The sequence below is a fragment of the Eulemur rufifrons genome, chromosome 2 (genome assembly GCF_041146395.1).
Source record: "Eulemur rufifrons isolate Redbay chromosome 2, OSU_ERuf_1, whole genome shotgun sequence".
Lineage (NCBI taxonomy): Eukaryota > Metazoa > Chordata > Mammalia > Primates > Lemuridae > Eulemur > Eulemur rufifrons.
Genome location: NC_090984.1, coordinates 94,975,142 through 95,001,221, shown reverse-complemented (window position 1 = coordinate 95,001,221; position 26,080 = coordinate 94,975,142). Strand labels below are relative to the sequence as shown.

At 35.3% G+C, this 26,080-nt stretch overlaps 1 protein-coding gene across 12 annotated transcripts in view; it reads right to left on the bottom strand.

Annotated features, from left to right (window-relative positions):
- The window catches only part of GPHN (gephyrin), a 540,339-nt gene that overhangs the window by 8,859 nt on the left and 505,400 nt on the right, over positions 1-26,080 (bottom strand). For all 12 annotated transcript variants that reach the window (XM_069487828.1, XM_069487899.1, XM_069487867.1 and 9 more), the window contains 4 exons: positions 19,603-19,690; positions 9,067-9,140; positions 4,452-4,516; positions 443-546 (listed from right to left, as the gene is read on the bottom strand). In XM_069487828.1, the coding sequence (XP_069343929.1) occupies positions 443-546; positions 4,452-4,516; positions 9,067-9,140; positions 19,603-19,690 (331 nt within the window). The remainder of the gene's footprint in view (positions 1-442; positions 547-4,451; positions 4,517-9,066; positions 9,141-19,602; positions 19,691-26,080) is intronic.

The window sequence follows — 26,080 nt, the reverse complement described above, 5'->3', positions numbered from 1 at the left end:
GTCTCTTTCTATCTTTTGCTAAATTGTTTAAAATTTGTCAGTGGGGTCACAGAAAAAGTGAACAGGTTAATTGCTGTCCTCCATGGGTTTGCACTGTGAAAAGAGAATTCTTGTCCCTTGTTCCATATAGGCTAGTGTTAGGGTGGTGCTAGCTTCATTCTATTGACTGTTTTGTCCTTAAGTATCCATTCAAATTTTTACCTTGCTCTCTGGACTCCTATGTGGACTTCTACCTGGAGAAAATGATTCACTTAGAAGTCACATAGGAGGTAGACAAAGGGGACCCTTTCTCCACCATTTCTATCACAAAGGGGAGAATATAAACACATTTTCCATCAAAACTAATATAAAATTCTAGATGTTTGTTTTGGACAGTTAGAAAATCATATCCTTAATTGTTATCAGGTTTTAATTTTGGTTTCTGGTCATTAGAAAACATTACCCTGGCTTTGATGATGGTTGGTCGAGGATCCAAGATGCCCTGCATCTTTCTCAGTGCAGGCACAACAAAGAGATTGCAGGTGACCACAGCTGACACAGGATTCCCTGAAAGTTAACCAAGCAGTTATTTATCGTACACCACATAAAAATTTGCCACACAATCACATCTGTCTATATCTTCAGGTATCACAGAGCATGATGGAAGTGACCAACCACTAGTCTTCCTCTTCTCACCTTGAATCCAACAGGATGCCAGAATAGAGGGACAGTCACCCAAATGCCATAGAGGGTGTAAACATTCTGGTCTTCCAGTAAAACACAGAGACTTCTCATGTCCAGAAGCTGCTTAACATCATTTGTTTTTGCTTTCTTGAGAGCCATGCATTGGAAGCCATTACTAATCTTGATAAGTTTTTAAGCAGTTTAGAAGTTTTATATATCTATTAATACTTGCTATTTTTTTAGCATTTAAAAATTACTATAGTAATACAAGCTTTATACCAAAAAATTAGAAAATACAGATAAAACATAAGGAAATCTATCCATAATCTTCTCTACCCAGGTATTTCTTTAAAATTAAAAAAAATAAAACCAAATGATTTAAAATGTGGCTTAAGGGCTTGAAGATGAATACTGTTATGGACTGAATTGTGTCCCCCTTCCCTTGCCCCATTCAGCTGGTAAAGCCCTAACCCCAATGTGACTGAACTGGAGATAGGGCTTTTAAGGAGGTAATTAAGGTAAATGAGGTCATAATGGGGGGCCCCTAATCCAACAGGACTGGTGCCCCTATAAAAGAGCAAGAGACACCAGGAGTGTGTGCACGTGGAGGAAAGACCATGTGAGGACACAGTGAAAAGGTAGTTGTATGCAAGTCACGAAGAAAGGCCTCATCAGAAAACAACTGTGCTGGCACCTTGATTTTGGACTTCCAGCCTCCAGAAAGTCTGAATTTCTGCTATTTAAGCCACCCAGTCTGTGGTACTCTGTTTATGGCAGCCAGAGCAGACTAACACAAATACCAAATTCTTTTAAAGTTATAAAAATAACTTGAAGAATTCAACTATACCTCTCCAAGAAGAAATACAGGTGTGTTACATGTTTCAAAGAGAGAAAGGGTTGGCTGTGAAAAACAGACTTGTTTTTTTGTGGGGCATTATTAAACCAACCAAGCTGTGTGACCTTAGTAACCCTTTTTAAGTCTAATTTTACTCATCCACAAAATGAAAGATTTAGACTACATGATTCTCAAGATCCCTTCTGGTTTTAAAATTTTAAAACCAGAAGGGATCTTGGTTGTATACAAATTCATAGTTGTATGTGAGTATGTATGGATATAATGGGGGTGGGAAATGGCTTTTAGCCTTTTAGGTTCCCTTGGCATGGCTAAGTGCTGCTTACTGCATCATCAAAGTAAAAGGCAACAGTCAGTTTAGCCTATTAGCTAAAACCATACCTTCAATTCTCTTCACCCACAAAAGTTGTTAAGAACAAAAATTTCATTTTTGCGACAGAGGCTCACTCTGTCACCTGGGCTAGAGTGCCATGGTGTCATCATAGCTCGCTGCAGCCTCAAAGTGGGCTCAAGCAATCCTCCTTCCTTAGCCTCCCGAGAAGTTGGGACTATAGGCATGCACCACCATGCCCAGCTATTTTTTTTCTATTTTTTGTTGTTTGGCTAATTTCTTTCTATTTTTAGTAGAGATGGGGTCTCGCTCTTGCTCAGGCTGGTCTCGAACTCCTGAGCTCAAGCCATCCTCCTGCCTTGGCCTCCCAGAGTGTGAGGATTACAGGCGTGAGCCACCATGACCAGCCAAGAATGAATTTTTTTTTTAAGTTGCAAAAAGAGATGAGTGATACAAATAATTTCACTGGAAAATAAGTTGTCCAACAGAACAACAAAGTAATAAGCATCAATTACTTTCCTTTGCCTCCTAGCCTGAAAATACAAGCAGATAGAAATTTTTCTGGAAAAGCAAAAACCAAAGAAACCCACTCATTTTTCTTTGATAATAAACTTCCTATAATATCACTGTTCTATGAAATTACTGCATTAAAAATGAGTTACTTTATGTAAGAAAAAAGAATGGAAAGATTGATATCAAAAAGTTGTAAATAGTGGTTATTTCTGGGTGGCTGGGGGATTATGTATAATTTTTTTTTTTTTTTTTTTTTTATATACAGAGTCTTGCTCTTTTGCCTGGGCTAGAGTATAGTGGCATGATCATAGCCCACTGCAATCTCAAACTCCTGGGCTGAAGCAATCCTCCTGGCTTGGCCTCCCTAGTACCTAGGACTACAGGTATGTACCAGGACGCCTGGCTACTTTTTAAATTTTTTGTAGAGACGGGGTCTCACTATGTTGCCCAGGCTGGCCATGAACTTATGGCCTCAAGCAATCCTCCTGCCTCAGACTCCCAAAGTGCTAGGATTATAGGCGTGAGCCACCATGCCTGGCTGATAACATTTTAAAATCTTTTATCTATATTTTCTAATGTTTTTTTATAGCAAATGTGTCACTATAATAATTTTTAAAAGTTAAAAAAATTGAAAGTAAGTACATACAACTTTGAAACCGATTTAAAACTTGTCAAGATTCGTGATGGCTTTAAATGCATGACTCTCAGGAAAGCAGAAATATACTTTTGAAATTGAAAACCACTTGGTTCTACAATCTGAACATGTGAGTTGTTGCTGCCCTCTCTTGGTTCATTCAGGCTGAGCAGAGAAAGTTTCAAATTAGAGTAGCAATTTGAAAATAAGTTTTAATTTTGTAACTTCTGTGGCAGATCAACAACCCTTCATTAGTGAAATTGGCTCCCACAATTACACTCTTTGTTATAGTATCACTGATGATCTGTGGGTTAAGTCATATCTTCTGTAGACAAAATAAAGAGGCTCTTTAAGGCAAAATGAAGCTAGGAAGCGGAGCACATTTGTTTACATAATGGTTTTCAGAGTATCCAAGGAAATATTAAAGGCCCTAAGGAGTTTCATGCTATAGATACATTTTGAGGACTATTTTACTAACGTTTCCTCTCTTAAAATTTCCCACATTATAGAAATCTAATCTCTTTGATGCATATAGATAGGAGCTTCAAATGTTTTTAATTTAAAATTTTTATTCCTGTTTCTCTTTCTTTATATTTACATTTTGACATTTACTTAATATAAAAAGCAAATAAATATCCCAAAGCCACGAGATGTGTGAATTTACAGGAATGAGTAGGTTATTTTCTTAAGGAATCTACGCCAAAAAAATAGAGAATTGGACAGAATTATCAGAGGATAATTTTAAAAGTTAAAAAAAGTAGATACTCAAAACTTCTAAACTGGTTTAAAATTTATCAAGATTCATAATGACTTTAAATACATGACCCTAATTTAATAAAAAACTAAATCTGAAAATCCTTGAAACTGAACCATGTTGCTTTTTCTATAATCTGAGAATGTGAGTTTCTGCTCACATGGGAGCAAGGGGGGAGTGGCGGTGTAGACTGATGGTGGGTGGGATTCCACTGAGAAGCACCAGTACTAGCAGCCCCTGCTCTCCTTTTCCTCCTCCACCCAACCCCAGCCCACATGTGGCAAGGACCAGAGGCAGCTTTGTGTTTTTTCACCTAGCATATGCATGAGTGACTCAAGGCCCATTCTCCCCTTGAGCACAATACTTCTAGTTGTTAGGGGTGTTTACACTGCTAACTTTGACCAATCTCCTATAAAGAAAAGGCAGGAGTCCCAGAAAGATCTAGTGACAGCTAAGATTTGATTATCATTTTAGAGTTTGAAATGTGCTTTGAAATATACTATCTAATTTGACTTTTGCATCAATCCTATGACATAGTTATTAGTCCCACTTTATAGTTGAGGAAACAGTCTCAGTAAAGCTGAGTTAAGCCTAGGTCTTACAGATTCCAAATTAAGTGATGTGATAGAGGATGAATCATGTGAGAAGTCTAAAAAAATTTTGGTGATTTTTCCAGAAAAGAAACAACTTCAATTATTCTTACCTGGTAGTGCAAAGATTATTTTTCTTACACCATCAATATCCAAAGTTGCAAATGTTGTTGGCAGACTAGAGGGAAGAAAGGGTTTACTTGTCAGTGATTGCTAAGTAGTAACATGATGAGTAATTAAGTATTTCAGCTTTCTTTTTATGTGGCTATCCATACAGATCACTTATCATATAAAAAACACTTTTCTGTTAACTTGCCTTTAATACTCTGAAGTATTTTAGGAGCATTTAAGTAAATTTGTTGCTAGAACCTTCTGTTTGCAAGTAACCAGACTTCTTAATTTTCTTTCTTTCTTTCTTTTTGTTTCTTGCCAGTGCCATAGAAGCAGACTCCAAATCCTGGAGGTTCTGAGTTTCCTCATCTGTCTAGTTAATAATGTATACTACTAGTTTTGCTGGAGATTTATATTAATAACAATCATTCTTAAAAATCAGAAGACTACCTGATAATATATGTCTATCAGATAATTGCCTGTTATTGAAGATGAGTATTTCTTAACCTTTTAAAACTATCCTTAGCAATATACAAAAAACCTCCCTCCTATCAAGAGATATTTTTGAAATATACAAATAAATATCATTGACTAGAACAAAATTAAAACAATAGTACTTGAAAAACATTCTCAAATTATACTTCCTCAGGATTCTGACATGAACTCTTATCATGGGGGTATAGGAGGGGTTAGTGACATGGAGGGAGTGGGAAGTTGAGAATAGTAACTTTTTCCTATTAATTAGCCCTTATATAGAATTTTACCTAAAAAAAATCTCATTATATTAATGAAACTTAAGTGATGCAGAATCCTTAGTGAATGCTGAAATTTCCAGATAGATGAAAAATCATCCTTTTAAGCACCCAAATTATTTTTATTTTTACTATTTTTGTAGGTTCATCTTTCAGAAATGGATCACTTATTACTTTTTATAATAATATGGTAACACTAACATTTTTTGATGATTTGTAGTCATTATTAATGTATTCTACTGTGGTATAATACAGTGATGTTAGGTCACAAAAGAGTACTAGAGGTTGTTTTCACTTATAAACCATAACCCCACATTGCTGTGTTCCTATAGTTCTTGTTTCTGTTTTTTTTTTTTTTCTTTAGTTTTTTTTTTTTTTTTCCTGTGGTTCCCTGTGATGCCAGACTTCCATCATCTCAATTCTTAAAGCTGGCTTTAGGTTTGGGAACCAGAGAGTGGTAGTAGTAGTTATTTTGTTAAAATGAAAATAATAATTGTGATAATAAAATTCACTATTTTTAAAGTAACATCTCTGCATCATATACATTATTTCATTTAAGTCTCACAGCAAGCTTACAAGGTAATAATTATTATCCTATTTTATAGATGAGGAAACTGAAACTCAGATTAAGCAATTTGGCCAAAATCACTCAGCTACTAAATGGGGGAACAAAGATTTGAATTAAGGTTGTTCTAACTTTATGGCTCATATTTGGATAAAGATCTCACGGGATGTGCTGTGAAGTGTTAGTATATGGACTTTGTGACATCTATTTTGAATACTTGAGGCTTTTTTTTTGGCTTACTTTCAGATTCTTTGCTGTATTTTAGAAAAATGCGATTAGATTGTTGTATTGATCTATGGATAGGTTATTTGGCAATGATTACTACTGTGTGATGAAAATAATTTCCAAGATACATTCTGGGTAACAGCTATGTTCACTGTAGATGACCCATAGAAATAGTGATTGGTAGATGTGGTTGCTAATACTCCAAATGCTTTTCTGATGATCTTTTTCTCTAAAATGAAAGAGCTTAATTAAATTCTGAATGCATTCTATGTGGAAACAGCAAAGCTAAATTGTATTTGAGCTTTATATGTATTTGTTCTACTATTAAGTAGCAATTACCATTAAGTTTTTCTTACTTTAGATAAGTATAAAATTCTAGTCAATTAAAGGAAGCACACTTAAACTTATAAACTACAATATTACAGCAAACTAACACAGATAATAAGAGTGAGGAGGGAATGCATAATACCTTCCTCCTTCTGTTGTATTTAAAGTCGATTTCTCTAAAGGTACTTCGTTAAAAAAGATTCCATTACAACAAAATATTTTATTATGCATTGCTATTGTGAGTGTCCTATTGCTAGATCCTGAAGTTTTTGTTTAAGTTTGGGAAAGCCATTTGTTTGGAACTCAACACCTATTGTTTAGTTTTCCTCTGGAGATCAGAATGTAACAGCATTTATAGGCTGAGGTCATAGAGTGATACGACTTCAAGGAAGGAGATTAAACATTAGGAACAGATGAACTCCTAAAGTTGAAGCAAGTGGTGAACAATAGATAAAAAATAAGACTACAAAAATTATCATCATAGGTGCTGAGAGTATTTTAAGTAATAGATATTACACAAATAATCCTCCCCTAGAGGTGAAGGCAAGTAATATCAGCTTTCTTCCCTCCACTTTTTTTTTTTTTTTTTTGGGACAGAGTCTCCCTCTGTTGCCAGGGCTAGAGTGAGTGCCGTGGCGTCAGCCTAGCTCACAGCAACCTCAAACTCCTGGGCTTAAGCGATCCTACCGCCTCAGCCTCCTGAGTAGCTGGGACTACAGGCATGTGCCACCATGCCCGGCTAATTTTTTCTATGTATGTTTTTAGTTGTCCAGCTAATTTCTTTCTATTTTTAGTAGAGACGGGGGTCTCGCTCTTGCTCAGGCTGGTCTTGAAATCCTGACCTCGAGCAATCCACCCGCCTGGGCCTCCCAGAGTGCTAGGATTACAGGCGTGAGCCACCGCGCCCGGCCTTCCCTCCACTTTTGAATTAAACAATCAATTCAATTTTTGAAGTTAGTAAGTAATACATTTATATGCTTTTGGGATGTCTTTGGTATTCTAGCCAAATTAGTGTACTAACCATGAAGATGGGAAAAAAACCCCTATATACTCAACGGCATAATAATATTTGCTTAAGACAAAATATTATTCGTAATAAGAATGATCCAAATGTAACAGTTTCAGTAACAAAAGGGCCTTGTCAGCAGCAGCCATATCAGGGCACGCTCAACAGGCAACTATAGAAATATTAATATAATGCCAAGATTTCAAAATTTTCTCAAATTATAAAGAAAGCTTTAGGGATAATCTTAACTCTATACTAGAAATGGCCAAATTGTGGAGGTAAAGCTTGCTCTCTGTCCCAGAACTTATACGAGGTACCCAATAAATCAGGGATATCAGGGAGACTGGCTTGACACTTAAAAGGTTTCTGGAATTTGCTGATGCTCCCCATAGCTCACTTATATCAACTGGGAAGCCCCTACTCCATTCTCTTAGGGTGTGTATGAGCATCCATCAGAGTACAATCTGAACTAAAGCATCATTATTGTTGTCCCTGACAGCACGGAGGTGTGCTGGAACATTCACCCATACAGTGAGGTCTTTGAACAGAGAATTAAAGGTTCCAAAGTTCATAGAGTAGCAGAGGTCTGAGCAGACAGGCTGTTGCTTAAAGACATGGTCACATATGTTTCACCAACACCAACATTTGGCATTCTTTGAGGATTTACAACTGATTTCCAAGCCTCTATTAGCCCTTCCTTAGGACTGATTAGTTTTCAGGAGATAGGCAAAATCTTGGCATGTGGTTATTTTTCTTTCATCCTGGGAGACAGTAAGAAGCAGTGTGAAACCTCACTTACGAAGTACTCTTGCAAAGGACAAAAAATGAATCTGAATCTAATTAAGCGTTTAGATCTAACACTTTCAATCTATAGAATATGCCGGAGATAGAGGAACACAGCTCAAGGTAGCAATCAGCCAAATCCATTCAAGACAAGTAATCTAGTTTCTTTAACAAGTCAATGGCATAACAAAAAAAAAGGGAGTGGGGAGAAAATGTTCTCATGTAATAGAAACTTAACAACCAAATACAATGAGTGGACCTTATTTGAATTCTGATTCAAACAAGACAATTAGAAAAAGGCATTCTCTTTTCTTGACATTTGGGAGAAATTTGACTATGATCAGATATTTAAGCATTATTATTTATTTTGTTAGATGAATAACACCACTGTGATTATGTAAGAGAATGTTGTTGTTGTTATTATTATTGTTTGAGATAGATACCAAAATGACATGATGTCTAGACTTTGCTTTAAAACAATACAGCCCTCCCTCTTTCCAAAAAAGCACAGTGTGTGGGGGAGGGATTGATAAAACAATTATAGAAAAATGTTGATAGTTACTGAAGCTGGGTAATGGGTACACGATGGGGGGGTAGTTCATTGTACTCCCTACTTTTGTGCATATTGGCAAATTTTCATACTAAACTGTTTAAAAAAAGAGAAAGAAGTAGTTTGGGGAGAAAGAGAAAAAGAAGAAGAGAAAAAGAACTAGACTTTAAACAGGAAAAAAAGTTTGGAAAGTTGCTTTGTTTATACCAAACTCATTGATTCATAAGGAAGATGAATTTCTATTTCAAATAGGAGCTGCACTTGTGCAAAGGATTCTAATACTATAATATTTCTTTTATAGAATAGATAATCCATAAATAGAAAATGTAAAAAGAAGACACTTAAAAGTTTGTTAGTTAAAGTAAGCCAAACCAACCCCATATATGAGATAACAAGATTATTTTCATACCCTGGTTTCATAAAAACCCTGCCAAAATGGATCTGAGCATGAAGATCAATGTCCAGCACCTGCTTGAGATAGTCCTGCAAACATTAAAAATAATCACTTTATTTTCAAACATTTTAATATCAGGCTTTCAACATTTTAAATGAAAATTAAATGAAATTTATAAGAATGAAAAGAAACATTTTTCTTATTTTAGTGAAGTTGATTTCCTTAACATAAATTTCCTTCATTCCTCATTCATTCATTTATTCATTCAATAAATATTTCCTAAGCACCTGGTATATGATGATGAGAACCAATCTAGGTGCAAGGGGATTTAGCTTTGAGCAAAAAACACAATGTCCCTGGCCATCATAGAAATTCTAGTAAGGGATGTTAGATAATAAATAAAACAACTACATTAATGTATAATATCATTACTTGATGAGTTATTGTCTCTCTTTTAAGACAGAATTTTATGTCTGAGAAAGGATATTAATAAATATGTCTTAAGAAGTTGTGTCTGATCAGAGAACCCACATATATTCTGCTTAATGGACTCAAAGCAACATACATTCCTTGAAGAGAGACTTGGACATTTGCCCACAGATTATTTAGATTTACTAAATCTAAATAAGTCAACTAAAATGAAAAATAGGGAGAGAACTCTAAAACAGAGAGTCAAGGGAGTTTAATTGTTACAACGTTATATTTTGCTAACAAAAACACAACCAAACTTTGGCTATGACCAATGCATAGTGACCAGACAAAACCTGATCTTTGGAAATGAAATGTAACACTGCCCTGCAGTTGGTTCTTAAGATATAGAGAAAAAAAAATTTCAGTCCTTAAAATTTCTCTTAAGTAATACAACCTCTAGATCTATTACTACATATCTTGTTCACTAAACTAAGAGTAAACCTGCCTAAATTTTAAATATTTCACAAACTATGATACACTTTATTTTTAAAATGTGTTTCCTTCCATCTCCACAGGCTCTGCCAACATCCTCTCACCCGGATTACTGAAATAGATTTCATTGCCAGTAGTTCCACCCTCCTCCAACTCATTTCTCCCATAGTAGTAAGAGAGTCTGAGAAATCTGATCAAGTCACTCTATAAAACTTCATTAAAAAGTAGTCTTATCTTTTAAATATCATATCTAAGATTCCTATATTTTCTAGCATCCTTTTACCAATCATTGCTCTCATCCATCAACCGTCTTCCCATGCAGCCACATTACTCTTTCTTGATCTCTCTGTCCACATTCTAGCAAGACTATATTGTTTTTAGTTTCTTAAGCTGTCTTGTCCCCAGTCTTTGCAAATGTTCTTTCTTCTGCCTTGAATACTCACTTTTTCTACACTCCTCTCCACCCCACCCTTATCTCAGTCTCAGCCATCTTCTTAGCTTCCTCTGAATTCCCAAGACTGGATGACAGACTGATTTTTAATAATTTTATTTTTATTTTGAAGCTATATTATTAGATGTAATAAATTTAGAATTGTTATATATCCTGATGAATTGACCCATTTAAAATGATAAAATGTTCCTCCTAATATCTGATAATCCTTTTAACCTTAATTTTCTCTGATATCAATAAAGCTGGCTTTTGTTACAACTTTTTTCTAATCTTTTACTTTTAATATTCTTTGTCCTTATATTTAAGGTGTGTCTCCTATAAACAGCATATGATTGGCTGTTTCTTTTTTTTTTTTGACAGAGTCTCGCTCTGTTGCCTGGGCTAGAGTGCCGTGGCATCAGCCTAGCTCACAGCAACCTTAAACTCGTGGGCTCAAGCAATCCTCCTGTCTCAGCCTCCCAGGTAGCTGGGACTATAAACATGTGCCACCACAACCGGCTAATTTTTTTCTATATATATTTTTAGCTGTCCAAATCATTTCTTTCTATTTTTTTAGTAGAGACGGGGTCTCTCTCTTGCTCAGGCTGGTCTTGAACTCCTGACCTTGAATGATCCTCCCGCCTCGGCCTCCCAGAGTGCTAGGATTACAGGCGTGAGCCACCGTGCCCGGCCATGATTGGCTGTTTTAAAAAATAAATCCAGAATTACAATGTTTAATTGGAGGATTCAGTCTATTTACATTTAGTATGATTACTGCTATATTTGGGCTTCAAACTATCACTGTACTATCTGTTCTGTATTTATCACTTCTGTTTGTTTTTCTTTTTTTCTTCTATATGCCTTCTTTAGGAGTCATCAAATATTTTTTATTTAATTTTCTTTCCCTTCTATTAGCTTGTTAGTTACACATTCTTATTATATATTATTATTTATATGGTTATTTTAGAGATTACAGTATGCACCCTTATCTTATTACAGTCTTTCATAATTTGGTATTTTTATCACTTCCCAGATAATCCAAGAACTTTAAAACATGTTAACTCAGTTTATTCCTCTATACTTTTTATGCAATTGTGTGCTATATATTTTACATATATTTTAAGTATAAATGTCTGTGCTTGTATATATGTTTATATTTTAACTATTATATATATTTTCTACATATGCTACTAGACAATATATATATTTATATATTTAATATATGGTATTTATATATACTTTAAATTTCATAAGATATTATTTTATACAATCAATACTCATTTATATTAACTGACATATTAACACTTTCTTTGCTTTTTAATCCTTTCTACAATTCCATGCTTTCATAATCTTGCCTGAAAAACTCCCTTTAGGGTAGGTTTGCACACTTTTTGTTTGGCTGAAAATGTCTTTATTTCACTTTCATTTCTGAAGGAAATTTTTGATGGATATACAGCTGCATATTGGTACTAATTTTTCTCTGCACTTTACAAATGCCAGTCCATTGTTTCTGGGGTTCCATCATTTCCATTTGAATCATTTCTGTTAGTTTTATTGTTGGTCCTTTCAGGGTAATGTGTCCTTCTGTTAATATTTTCTTTTTGTCCTTGGTTTTCAGTAATTTTGCTGATTAACTAGGTGTGATTTCTTCATCTTGCTTGAGGTTAGTGGAACTCCTTGGATCTCTGTCTTGATGTCTTTTATTGGTTTTGGAAAACTCTCTGCAAAAATTTTAAATGTTGCTTCTGCTCACTCTCTCCCTCTCCTTCTCCTTTTTTTTTTTTTTTTTTCCCGAGACAGAGTCTTACTCTGTTGCCCAGGCTAGAGTGCTGTGGCATCAGCCCAGCTCACAGCAACCTCAAACTCCTGGGCTCAAGTGATCCTGCTGCCTCAGCCTCCCAAGTAGCTGGGACTACAGGCATGTGCCACCATGCCTGGCTAATTTTTTCTATATATATTTTTAGTTGTCCATATAATTTATTTCTATTTGTAGTAGAGACAGGGTCTCACTCTTGCTCAGGCTGGTCTCGAACCCCTGAGCTCAAAGGATCCACCCACCTCGGCCTCCCAGAGTGCTAGGATTACAGATGTTAGCCACTGTGCCCGGCCTCCCTCTCCTTCTTAAACTTCAATTATATGTATGTTAGACCTTTCACAATATCCCATATGTCTTTTATTCTCTTTTCCATAGTTTCTATCCTTTTTCTAAAATTTCTGTTTGATTCTTATGAATAGATTCCAGTTTTCTAGTGAAATTTGCCACTTTGTCATTCCTTCTTCTTAAACATATAACAGCAATTTAAAGTCCATGTGAGACAATATAGATATCAGGATTGTTTTTAGGTCTCCCTTTCAATTTTTTCTTCTTTTAATTTTTAGTCATTTTATTCTATCTCTGGCATATTTGCTAATTTTAAAATTGAAGCCCAAACATTGCTTGTGAAAAAAATTGAAGAAGCTCTGGATGATGATATATTCCTCCAGAAAGAATTTAATTTCTTCTGGCAGTTAGTTAAGGTAAACTCAGATTATCTTGACCTGATGAGGGGTTGAGATAATTTGAAGCTGGATTCCAGTCCCTGTGAAGGCTGGTGTATTTCCAGTTTGTCATTATTCCTAGAGCACAGCCTTTCAAAGGTTTCACCTGAAAGCCTGAGATATTTGCCAGGGTTCTTTGTCCATGGCAGGCCCTGACTCCTAAGACTGATGGAAATTCTGCTTATTTTATTAACTTCTTAGCTACTCTTTTTTATCCTTGGCTTCTTACCCTATTGTACCATTTACACCTTTCCTCCTACCTCATTCCTGGCTTAGAAATTAGTAACTGCTTTGAGGGAAAATATGGTAAAGAATTCCAGTTTTACTTCTCTGTGGCTTACTTTCCTCTAGGTATCCTGAGTCTTGGCTGTCTTGGTTGTTCTCTTCAGACACCTGCTTTTTCTTTTCTTTAAAAAATTGTATATAGTTTTTATAGATGTTCCCAGTGGGAGGATTGGTCCAAATATGCTATTCCATCATAGTAGAAGCAGAAATCTCCACACTTTTCTTATGTGCTCTTATAGCACTATGTCCTTTTGACATCATGCACTTAGGTTATACTGCAATTGCCTGGTAACTGATATGTATCCCTTATTGGACTATAAAGTTTGTGACAACAGGAACCCTGTCTTTAGGAAAAAAAAAATATATATATACATATAAAATTAATCCCTAGTAAATAGCACATGTTTCACACATTCACATTCATCTGTCAGTTCAACAAACATTTGTGAGTGACTACTATGTATCAGGAATTCCATATGTGCTAGGGATTTAATGGTAAACAAGAAAGACATAGTCCCTGAAACAAAGATATACTGTTAAGTTTTATTGGGGGGCAAAGGAAACAACCAAAAATAAGTAAACCAACAAATAAAACAAATACAATTTGTGGTACATGCCATGAAGGAAATAAGCAGGTGTTGGGATAGAGAATAATGGGTGAGATGGAGAGTAAGGAAAGGACATTTTAGAAGAGGTAGCCATACATTAGCTAAGCTCTGAAGGATAAGAAGGATTCAGGCATGTGAAGCATGGAGGGAAGAGAATTTCAGAAAGAGGGAAGTACACATAAAAGCATCTAAAGCAATAAAGAGTGTGTCTAGAACAGAAAAGGCAATAGAAAGTAGTGAATGAGTAAGAAAGAGGCGTAAGCTGAGGCTGGAGAGAGAGGCAGAGGCCATAATGCAGGCCCTTAAAGGTTATGATACAGAGTTTGGAAAGCAGATTTTTATATATTAATATTTGCTGAATGAATGAAAATGTTTTATTTTTCTTACAAAAAACCCATTTTTAAAAATGTCCCACTTCATTCTTTTTGAACATGAAAAAGGACTTCATATTCCTTGTGATGGAAGGAAACCTTGTACCAGACATAGTGATAAAGGCTGAGGATCATCATTGTTCTTAAATTTTTGTCTACCTATGGGGGCATTAAGGATCTTTGTCTGATATTCTGGAACCCAGAGTCAGATAAGAAGAAAAATGAATGAATGAAGGAGCAAGGTCTTTTCCTCAACTCAGGTAAGGACAAACACCAGTGTCAGAAAAATTGCAAAAGACTTTGAAATGGGCAAAAAAGATTACTGAGTGTCCAGTGTAACACAACCTTCTGGGTTGTGTCCTTGGGCTATTTTACAATAATTAAGCTATAGAAACTGATAATGAATGCAGTGGACTGAATAGGCCCTCTTACCACAAATTTGTAAGTTGAAATTCTAATCTCAATTTCTCTATTAATTTTGGTTCTGTATTTATTTCTACACACAGCCAATAAGGTATTACCCCTGTGGTAGCAGTGACTGGGATTTGGATTTATGGTCTGACCATTTGGTGATCTCTGTAAATAGCTGATGCAAATCTGTTCTGTTTTGGGTAAGAGAAGACAGAGAATCTGGTTTATTAGTCTTTCTTGTTTATTTCTCATTAGTTCATTTTGAGACCAAATCAATTAAGGATTTGTGCCTTCTATGAAGGAAAATAGGTCTTTAATAGTAGACTGATGAATTTTTATGGTTCTGTGTTTACTCTTGACTTACAGCTCAAGTTGCAGGTAGAACTGCAGCTATATGTTCCTTATATTATATTGTCTTTGTGTCTGTGTAACTGTAATACAGAAAAGTGTTTACTTCATTTTGTGAGTGTGAAATATTTTCCTATTTCTGGAGGGTATTCATACATAAAATTATATTTTCTCTTAAAGGTGCTCTGTTCTAATTTGCTTAGAGATAAATAGTGCTTATATAAATAGAATATTTCTAAAATTCCTAGATAGTAAAGAAATTTAACTTATAATATTTTAAATGTGCTATACTAAAATATATTATCCTAATAATTTTAAGAATTCAAATTCATATAGTTAAAACAAATCTTTGGCAAGACTAGATTAATAATTTTAGTTATTAAGAAATCCCAGCCATGTTCATTCTCTTATTTATGTATCTTAAGTATAATAAAAGTATACATTTTAGGCCAGGTGCAGTGGCTCATGCCTGTAATCCTACCACTTTGGGAGGCAGAGGACAGAGGATTGCTTGAGGCTAGGAGTGCAAAACCAGCCTGGGCAATAGTGAGAGCCTGTCTCTAAAAAGAAAAAAAAAATTAGCCAGGCATGGTGCAGCTGAGCCTGAGGCAGAAGGATCGCTTGAGCTCAGGAGTTGGAAGCTGCAGTGAGCTATGATTATGCCACTGCACTCCAGCCTGGGTGACAAAAAGTGTTCATCTTTGCTACATTAAGAAGGTATAAAAGGGATATATGTGGCTGTAGGAAGTTGTATTCTTTGTGTTTATAAGCTTTGCTAGTCTGCTAAAGTGATTACATGTGATTTCTGAATTATTAATTACCTATGCTCTCTAGTTTATGAAATAGAAATCAGTTATTTTCTTAAACATTATAATTAATATGGGTGGTTGTAATTATATCAGGAACAATAACAACAAAGAAGTATAACTGTGTGTTCTTTTGTTTTTCAAGGAAAAAGAATATTTTTTCTCTTAAAGTACAGTTTTCTAAATTTTTGGTCTCAGGACCCCTTTATATAAATTAAAATTCATTAAGGATCCCCAAGAGCTTTTGTTTATGTGAGTTATATCTACCGATATTTACTTTATTAGAAATTAAAACTAAGAAATTTAAAAAAACATTTATTTGTTGGTTCATTTGAAAATAGCAGTGATAAAGGCATTTCATGTTAACATAAGTAACTTATTTTTTATGCATTGTTTTATAATTTTGAAAATCTCTTTAATGTCTGACTTAATAGAAATCAGTTGGATTCTCATATCTGCTGCATTTGATCTGAGAAGATATCACACATCATTTAACTGCTGGAAAAACCCAAACACACACTCATGAGGGAAGGCGAGAGAATGAGAAGAGAATTAAAAAGGCAGATAAAGTCTTAATATTATTATGAAAATAGTTTTACCTTGCAGGTCCACTTAAAAGGTCTCAAGGACTCTTACAGGTCTGGGGGGTCACTCTTTGTTCTAAAGTGAAGTGTTTGTTCCAGAATATAAAAGAACATATAATAAAGGACAAAACTTTGAAATAGACTTTTATTTGCCTTGGTTTATAATACTTGTGTCTGAAATGAAGCTGAGAAATAAATTTTAGTGAGTTCACTCAGTTTTGAAGAGCTTATTTCTTTGGTAACAAGTAATGTCTTTACTACAATATGACAGGTTATTCTTTTTGTGTAGGTGGCCTTTTTGTGCTTTCTGTTTATTTTGTCTTTTGATTATTTAAAGAAATAAAAAAGAACAAAAGTTCCTCATTTATGAATGAGTCAAGGTTATTTGCAATCATGTTATTTTTTATGTTTATTTTCAAATATTTTATTGTTGCATTGAAAAATTAAGTAAACAAGTGTTGTTTCTCAGGTACCCATGATCCTATCTTAATCAAGTGCCCAATTCTTTTTTGGTGACTCTTGATTTTGCCTTCTAAAGATCAGACCAAAATTTTGAAGAACTAATTTTCAGAATATCTTTCACACCTAAAATTATCTTTGAAATTTTCTAGAGGGTCCCTAGAAAATCCCAGATTTATTCTTTCATCTTATAAAAAGAAATGCTAGAAATAATTAGGTGTGTTTGATGTGTTACTGATATAAGAGTTTCATGGGAGGAGCTGTCATACCTGAGAAGAGATGTGCAGTCTGCCATAAGTTAGATTTGTATTGATAAAATTTTATTAATATAAATATTTCAGAAATTGTTTGCTTTATGGGAAGTCCCTGGAGATTTGACAATGCCCTTGCCGTTTTATCCTTAGAGGAGCAAAGACCTGAACTCTAATAGCACTATAAGAATATTCTGTATTTATCCAGTGCAAACTAGTGACGACATATGTTTCCCTGATGCTTTGGTGCAAGGACTTCCAGGTTCCTTGGCGTAAGTCTTGGAGGGAGTGAGCCTGATTTGTGGATTAAATAAAATTTTCTGCCAGTCCTGTAGTATAGGTGCTCAGAGAGTATGATTTAAATTGAATGAAATAAATTTCTTGCATGCCTGAGTTTCTTTATCTTTTCTTTTCTTTTTTTTTTTTTTATGGCCATACTGTAGAAGTCAGCATACCTGAGTTTCTGCACTTAAGATTCATGCCTGCTACAGAGTGCTTCTGCATCTTTCCTTGATCTCCCTGTATTTTCTGTAACTGGTTTTCAAGCTCATCTCCTGGGCTGAAGCAGATGTTCTATTTTTTGTGCTTTTCTTTCTGCTACTAAGGTACCCTGAAATTCTTTTTGGAACTAGAATTTGTTGCCTGGCAGGAATATGCTGCAGTATGTTTTATCTCTTTCTTCCTGGTTCTCTATTATCTCATTCCCATTCAAGGAGGTAGGAAGGACTGTTATTAGCTCCTAAGGAATACTGTGGGATGCTCAGTTCCTAAAATCTCTTTCCTACCAAATTAAAGGTTTACTGTAAGTATCTTACCACAGAGAGAGTAAAATAAATAAAACCAATATGCTTATCTATATTGGCTTTGTTTATTTGTGAGCAAATCTGTAGGATAATTGACATCTTTGTTAGCAGTAATAAAGAAGGTTACGTTGAGAAGTGTTCTGTCTTTACCACAGTTGAGCCACAATTGCCAAGCCTGTATATGCTACAGGCTTGTTACCTCTCCAGAAGTACTAGAAAAGACAGACTTTGGTCTGCCAAATAGGTATTACCCCATAATTCAGTTAATTAGGAGCTAAGATAGATTATATATGAAACAATCTCTGAAAATAACAAATTTAACATTTAAATAGTCCTGACATCAGGGTATGCTTTTGTGATACTGAGAGTACCACAGGCAGTTGGATGGTAATGAAAACAGACATGTTGCAAATTATTTCTTATAGCTCTACCATAGTGCAGACCTCCGCCCCCTAGCCTTTGTGATCTCAGGAGAGGTCTGCAGCAGTTTGCTCTACCTGGGGCTAAAGACTTCTGGGAGGCCTTACGTGAACATTAACCCAGCGATCTGTCTGCTATAAGAACATCTACCCATACGTCATTCACTCCTGGAGGTAATTTGTGATGGTAGTCTTGGACTGAGATTCTTTTTCTTCCATGGCTTTTGGCAACTGAAGTGCTATTCTCAAACAAAAAAACTACAGTTTGTGAATGGAAGGCTAGCGTTCTCTGTTTAGGCTACTAAATTCTGACATTTGCTCTCAGAGCCAATAGAGTTTACTATTCAAAGAGTTAGGTTATAAATTTAGGCAGTTTTATAGCTAAAGAAGGCAGAGACCAAGAACAATGATATATATATTACATCTAGCTTAAAATAAATCAAGCTCTTGAAAATATGAATTTTAATAAAAAATGCTATTATGAAAATACCATAATTTTTCGGCTTAGTCATTAACATAAGATAAAAGAAAACATGGAAAGGGCTTCTAGGCTGGCAAAATATTTTGTGGTCTGAAATATTTTTTAGTATATGTGCTGACGAAGTAAGCACATGATCTGAAATATTTTTGAGCCAATACATAAGGTTGGTTATTATGGTAAAGAATATTTTGTTTATAATGTCATTCAATGGACCCAATAGTCATGATGAATGAACACATTTCATTAAGATATATAAACTTAATGATATTGAGAATATTCTAATTGAGGTTTTCATAGGACTAAGCATTACCATGTACAAATAATCTTAGTTCTATAAAATCATATATGTGTGTATATATATAGTTTCATTATTATTATTTATCACCTTTGTAAAGAGAGGCAAAAGAAATGCCTAATCCTTTCTTTCTTCTCTGTGAGGAAGTGGAGCTAAGGGCTCTTGGTTAGTTTTGGAATATGTGGTGGGTGAGTTCGTCGGCTCTGGGAGATCATGTTTAAATTTAAGTAGAAGGAAGGATTTTGGAACTTAACCTTGGGGGTAAATATCATGTATAAAGGGAGTCCTAATACAACAAAATTGAGTGAGAAACAGACTACAAGTCTCCAGGGGAATAGCAAAAACCATTCCGCAACTTGTGGGATTCTCCAGGCTGCTCCTGAGGTAAGCTCCCTAACCTACCACGCTGCCTCAGGACCAGTAATTTCTGAAGAGCCATAGATTTTCAGCTTTGTGGGGGCCTGGTTATAAATACCAGATGCCAACCAAACCACATTTAGTTGACCACATGCAAGGACATGACAGTAGGTAAATTTTCATGAGCTCCATATTTTCATACCTTTTCCCCCATGGATACACCCCCTGATGTGATGATGACATCAGCACGACTGATCCCCTCATTCAAGGCATTGAGTAAGTCATCTGGGCTGGAAAACAATAAAGACAAATAAATTAACACACAAGGAAAAGATTTTGGATATAGTGCCAACTTAAAAGTAAACCACCAGTAGGTGGCATTAACATGAGTACAGCACTATATTTTGATTGAAGTGGGAACCAAAGGGTCTCTGCCCAATGGAACCATAACTCTTATTGTGGAGAAAGGACCTTGTAAGTACTAAAGTAGAGATTACTGGTGCTTTCACAGGGCTTTTTGCTCTAGCAAGGCAGTATAATGAAGGGAGACAGTGAGGTGTTGAGAGATGTCTAACCATCCTGGTTTGCCTAGGAATATCTCTATTTTAGAACTGAAAGTCAGACATCCTAGGAAATCCTAAGAAAACCAGGATAGTTGGTCACCCTAGGTGTTAGAAAGGTCACACAAGACTCTTTAGAGGGAATGACTTAAGTAAGCCCCCGAGAAATAAGCTGGATTTTGAGATGTGGAAAGGAATGTGAAAAGGCTTTATAAGCAAGAGGGTCTGTATTAGCATAGGTTTGGAATAGTGATTATGTCTGTGGTATTTCTAGATCACTATGGAAAATGGCCTGGATATAATGAAGGACTTGATTGGGAATGACTGGGATTGGTAGGACAGGACATGATTTTGGAAGGCCCTAAAGAGTAAAGCCTAAGAATTTGGAGTTAATCTATTAGGAAATGAGGGAGGGGATCCCTAGACATATGAAGAGCCAGTAGGGGTTTACTGGGAAAAGAAAGGGTAGAAAAAAAAGGACAAGGAAGGTAGAGACCATACAAAATGTTCTGAGAGGGTAAAAGTATAAGATGAATATTAGGGATTAAAACGAGGCAGGTTCCTGACTGTCAACTGAAAAGTAAAGTGCACAAGGCCCTTTGACGGCACAGGTCAAAGGCCTGGGGAGAAGAGATGGAGAGAAATAAAGGGTCTTATCCTCTGGATGTTAGAAGGGTTGAAAAGACCTAACTTGAGATTGATCAAGTGAGAATAAACAAAATGCCAAGCAGCAAGGCTTATGGAGGGACAGGATAGTAGGGAGTAGCTGAAAGGGACTATTTAGTTACTACTTTATTTTTATTTATTTATTTATTTATTTTTTTGTTGAAAATAAACTTTTATTTATTTTTTTTATTTCAGCTTATTATGGGGGTACAAAAGTTCAAATTACATACATTGCCCATGTACCGCCTATCCCCCCGAGTCACTTTAAATCCACACAAAGCAACTGACCAATGTGACCTGCCCTTGGCATTTCCCTTTAAGCGATGCAGTACAGAGAAAGGGTGCCTTTTGAGAGGTACATGTTCAGTCAACACCCTTCTTTTCTGAGAACTTCTTATCTGTGGAGGAGGGAGTGTTTGCCTTTAAACTACCTGACTCTTCCTTTCCCTTTCTTGTCTATGGATATCTAACATGAACAACTATAAAGGCAGTAATCCTGACTTCCGATTTTCTAGTTCCTACTTTTAGTCCCTTTTCAGGCCCAGCTGTATTCTTGCTTTTGGGTTCCATGAGATAACCCTATATCCTCCTCAAAAATCTCTCCTTTGCTTAAGCTAGCTTCAGCAATTTTTGTTAACTTGAAACCAGATGATCTCTCAATGAGACAGTATATATCTCTCATGACAGTGAAGTTTATTCATGTCCCTTTACCTTAATACACTACTTGATGAGAGAGGAAGAAGAAAAGTTAGACTCCAGATGGCATGATTTGTAACTAGGATAGCACTTCAGTTTTTATCCTGTCATGAGAGAAGAAAGGAGAAGAACTTGAGACCTACCAGAGACACTACCTTCACAGGCTCTCTAAGAGATAAGCTAGTAGGGAGGTGGCATAGCATAGCATAGAGATTAAGAATGTCAACTCTGGAGTCAGACTGCTCGAGCTTAAATCCTGGCTCCACTACTTGTTAGAAATGTAACCTTGGACAAGTTTCTCATTTCCTTAGTTTTCCATCCCTACAGTAGGGATAATAAGGTTGTTATGAGAATTAAATGATATAATACATATAAAACACTTGGAATAGTATCTGGAACAAACTAAGTTTTCAAAAAAGGTTAGTTGTCATTATTACTGCTGTTGTGCTAACAGAAGTTAATCACACAAAAATACCTAGCAACCTGGCAAAGTTCAACTTTAGCATGCTTTGCAGTTTTTATTCTGGAGAATATCCATTACTAACACAGAAGAAAATTATAGACTGGGACTTAAATACATTCACAGAACTACATGTGAAAAGTCCAAATGGCAAGGTAGGCCTGGTTCCAGCCAGAATAATTTTATTTACTATGAGGTTCTCTTACAGGATCTGGGTAAAATTCTTCTTTTCCTCTAGCACTGGCCTGTCCATAAGTGTACTGGGGGTTGCTCTGGCTCTGGAAAGCAAGCTTCCAAGGAGAAGGGACAAAAGTAAAAGTTTGAAAAATGGCTCGCATGAGGTTCAGCCTACCAACATAGGGACCCTTCAAAGTCATTCAGTTGATTGCATAGGCAGCCAAAAAAGGTATTCATTGATGGTAGATCTATGTATAAAACATTAAAAGCTTCAAAAAAAAATCTCTTACATGGATTTTGAAGTTAAACTGGTTTGGCAAATATCTAAGAAGAATTATATTGAATAATGGGTGTATTTAAAATATTTTTGAATTAAGTATTTTGAACAGATTTCTCATTAATACTTTTCATTTTTCTTTAGGTAAAAAGACAGCAAATTATTCTGTTGTGTTGAATACTATACAATGTGCATGTGATGGGTTCCTGATGCCCAGAGCTCTGGGCTCCTTGCCTTGCTAGGTCATATTATTATTATGCTGAGCCCAATGGCTGACCTATGGAGTAAATGGAAAAAACATCAGAAACACACCATAATATAGGATGTGGTTCAAGTGAATGGATAATGAATATTATCAACAAAATATGATTTTGTGCTAATACAAAGAGATATTAGCTAATTTGACCAATCTTACAATGTGTAATGTAAAACATATGTTGAATCTAAAGGATTATTGTAAAGCCATGGGAAACAAAGCAGCAATGACATGCACATTGTCATGGTATTAATCTTTGTAGGTGGATAAAGGTCCTGGGACAGGCTAGCTGATGACTGCAAACTAAACATACTTTCAGTAATTTTTTTCCCCCCTAACTCGTTATTTTTGTGTTATCCGGGAAATATTTTTTTCCTAATTTGTAAAACTGCAGAGTCATCAACTGTCCACATGAAATTTTATAATTTGTAGAAATAAATTAAAAGGGATTTTTGTTCTAAAACCTTATTTTAATTTATCATGTTTTAAAGAATATGCTCAATGCTACTTTTTACTCTGTAGCTAGTAGATCCACAAAACCATTGAATCTCAAAGTTGGAAAGATCATCTTGTCCAATGACAAAGCTGGGCCCATTATTTGGACCTGCCTTTCTTTATCCTCCTTTGCCCCTCTCTGACTCTACTTTCTGTTGTACATTTCTGGTATCTGGGGATCTAGTTAGATAGACATCATGGCTTACTAGAGAGACAGTACAAATGTATGATAATAGTCAGAGAATCTAGAACTCCATTTATTACCTCACAATAAATCTGTAAAGTAGACTGAACAGGTATTATTTGCCCATTTTAAGAAAAGGTAAGTGATATTTAGAGAGGCAAAATAGCATATTAAAGTCTAAATAGAGCTGTAAGTGGCAGAGCTAGGACCATAACTTTTGGCTTCTCATTAAATGTTTGTTCCATTCCCTATCTAATCAGATGTGATTGTACAGTTTTTTTTTCAGGCATATGACATGTCATAGAAGGAAGATTCTCACAGGAGACTCTTGTGCAAAAGCATCAAAAATAGAGGGTGCTGAGGCAACAGGTATGGATTTGTCCTGGATGACCAGCAAAAGACTGTATATATGGACATGTTGGTACAGTTCTAGGGAATGAAACAAACATGATTCTGAATCCTATATTTAGACAGAAACTAAGATTTTGATTAAATATAACTTAAGAGCTTATTTACATAAATTCACTTTATTTTTTATGATTCATATTATATTTTAAATTAGAAAACATTTCCAACATAATAGTGTAATAAACATCCATGTATCCATCTCTCAGAGTTGACAAATGCTAATATGTTTTTTTTTGCTGCAATATTTTTTAATATTTACTTCATACTCCCTCTTTCAGACTCTTAACAGATAACTGAGTTTGCTTTCTAAGACTAAAAGATTACTCTGAATAATGATATAAGGAAATAGAAAACAAGGATTATAATCATGAATATTATATTAGAAAGAAAAGTTTGTAATTTTCTCAGTTTTACCAAATAAATAAAGCATAATATGTTAATTTTCTCAAGGTTAGGAGACTAAAACTACAAAATATTATAATCTGACCTTATATTTAAGAATATAACTTCCTATATATAAGGTCAATTGATATTTAAGACATAAAATTAAAGACAATAATACTTATGTTGTAAAAAGAACAATACATTTTTCTACCTTTGTGTTAATTTCACAACTCTATGAGGTAGGCAGGACAAGAGAAGACACTGAGGTTCAGATAGGCAGTGACAAATTGTGGGCCAGTGGAGCAATGAATAACACATCTGACTACAGATCAGAAGATTCCAGAAAGGCAGTGACAGGTTCAAGGTCACCTTTGTGTTTTTTCTACTATTTTTCCAAACTGCAGTAATATTCACATTGTGAAAGACACTTTCTTATACATAGTACACTGTTAAATAAAAGCTCTTTATCATTATTTATCTAAATATATGTCTTTGTACTCATAAAATTCGAAATATTTTCTCATCATTGCCACTAGAGGGGCTGTTGGATTAAGAAGATTAAATTTTCTAGGCCGGGCGCGGTGGCTCACGCCTGTAATCCTAGCACTCTGGGAGGCCGAGGCGGGTGGATCGCTCGAGGTCAGGAGTTCAAGACCAGCCTGAACAAGAGTGAGACCCCGTCTCTACTAAAAATAGAAAGAAATTATATGGACAACTAAAATATATATATATACAAAAAATTAGCCGGGCATGGTGGCGCATGCCTGTAGTCCTAGCTACTCGGGAGGCTGAGGCAGTAGGATCGCTTAAGCCCAGGAGTTTGAGGTTGCTGTGAGCTAGACTGACGCCACGGCACTCACTCTAGCCTGGGCAACAGAGTGAGACTCTGTCTCAAAAAAAAAAAGAAGATTAAATTTTCTAGGTATATATCAGTAGTCTCCCTTTTCTCAGAGTGGTAAACCTTAAAGGGATATTGTGATATCAATTAAATCTTCCTTCATTAACAACTGCAGTTTTAATTTGATTTGGATAGTTAACCATTTCTTTAAAGATAATTCTAATACTAGCATGAATCTTGATTTACTAACACTTTCTATTCATTTTCACTTGAATTATTAAGTACCTAACCATTGTTCTCTTAGAGTATCAATATTATGTGAAAGCATTCTGTAACATAGTTGCTTTAGTAATGCTAAGAATGTAACAGAAGGTAGAGCCATTAATGGAAGGACTGAGTGTTACAAAGTCTAGAATCTAGCTTTATCTCTACTGCTAATTACCTAGATGATCCTAAAAAATTATCATCTTTTTCTAAGTCTTATTCTCTTTATTTGGAAAATGAGGACATTTGGCCTAGGTCCTTTCCATCTCTAACATTTCACTGATTCTAAGAATCTGTGGCTGGTTGGGATCCAGGTTGAGCACAAAGGTATCATTTTTAAGTTGACCCAGCACTGAAAGCTCAGTCTTTACAACTAAAGAGTCCAGAAAGCACAGAGGATTTTTTTGCTTTTGTTTTTTGTACTTCAATAGAAGACTGGCAGCTTGCCATTGGTGCTTTGATAATTCAGGAGTTGAGAGTTCTGTGCCTTTTACTACTTGCGATTCTCTTTTCCATTAGAACTCCATTTCCATCAGATCCAAAGTACCCTAGCAGCTCCCTGAGCCCTGACAGTAAATAGAACTCTCAGTAGGTAAAGGAAAATACCAGCAATCTAAGAAGCATGCCACTGGAAGATAGAAGAATAAGCATACTATTTAGGACATCTAGTGAAATAAAACTACTAGGGGAATAGACAATTTTAACAATAACAAACAATTAAAGCACTAATATAAATTCAATTATGACATTAAAAGGGAGTTCTGGAACAAAAAACATGATTTTCAAGTTGAGTATAGTACCTGTTAAAAATTCACTTAATGGCCTAGGAAAAAAAAGTGGTAGAAATATCTCGAAGGATTGTACAAAAGTACAAAAAGATGAAAGTCATACAGAAAAATAATAAGAAACATGGAGGACAGAGCAATTTTACTAATAGGAATTCCATAAAGATAGAAAGGAATAGAGGGAGACAAGAGGAAAATTTCATTTATTTGAAAAAAGTTGGGCTTAGAAA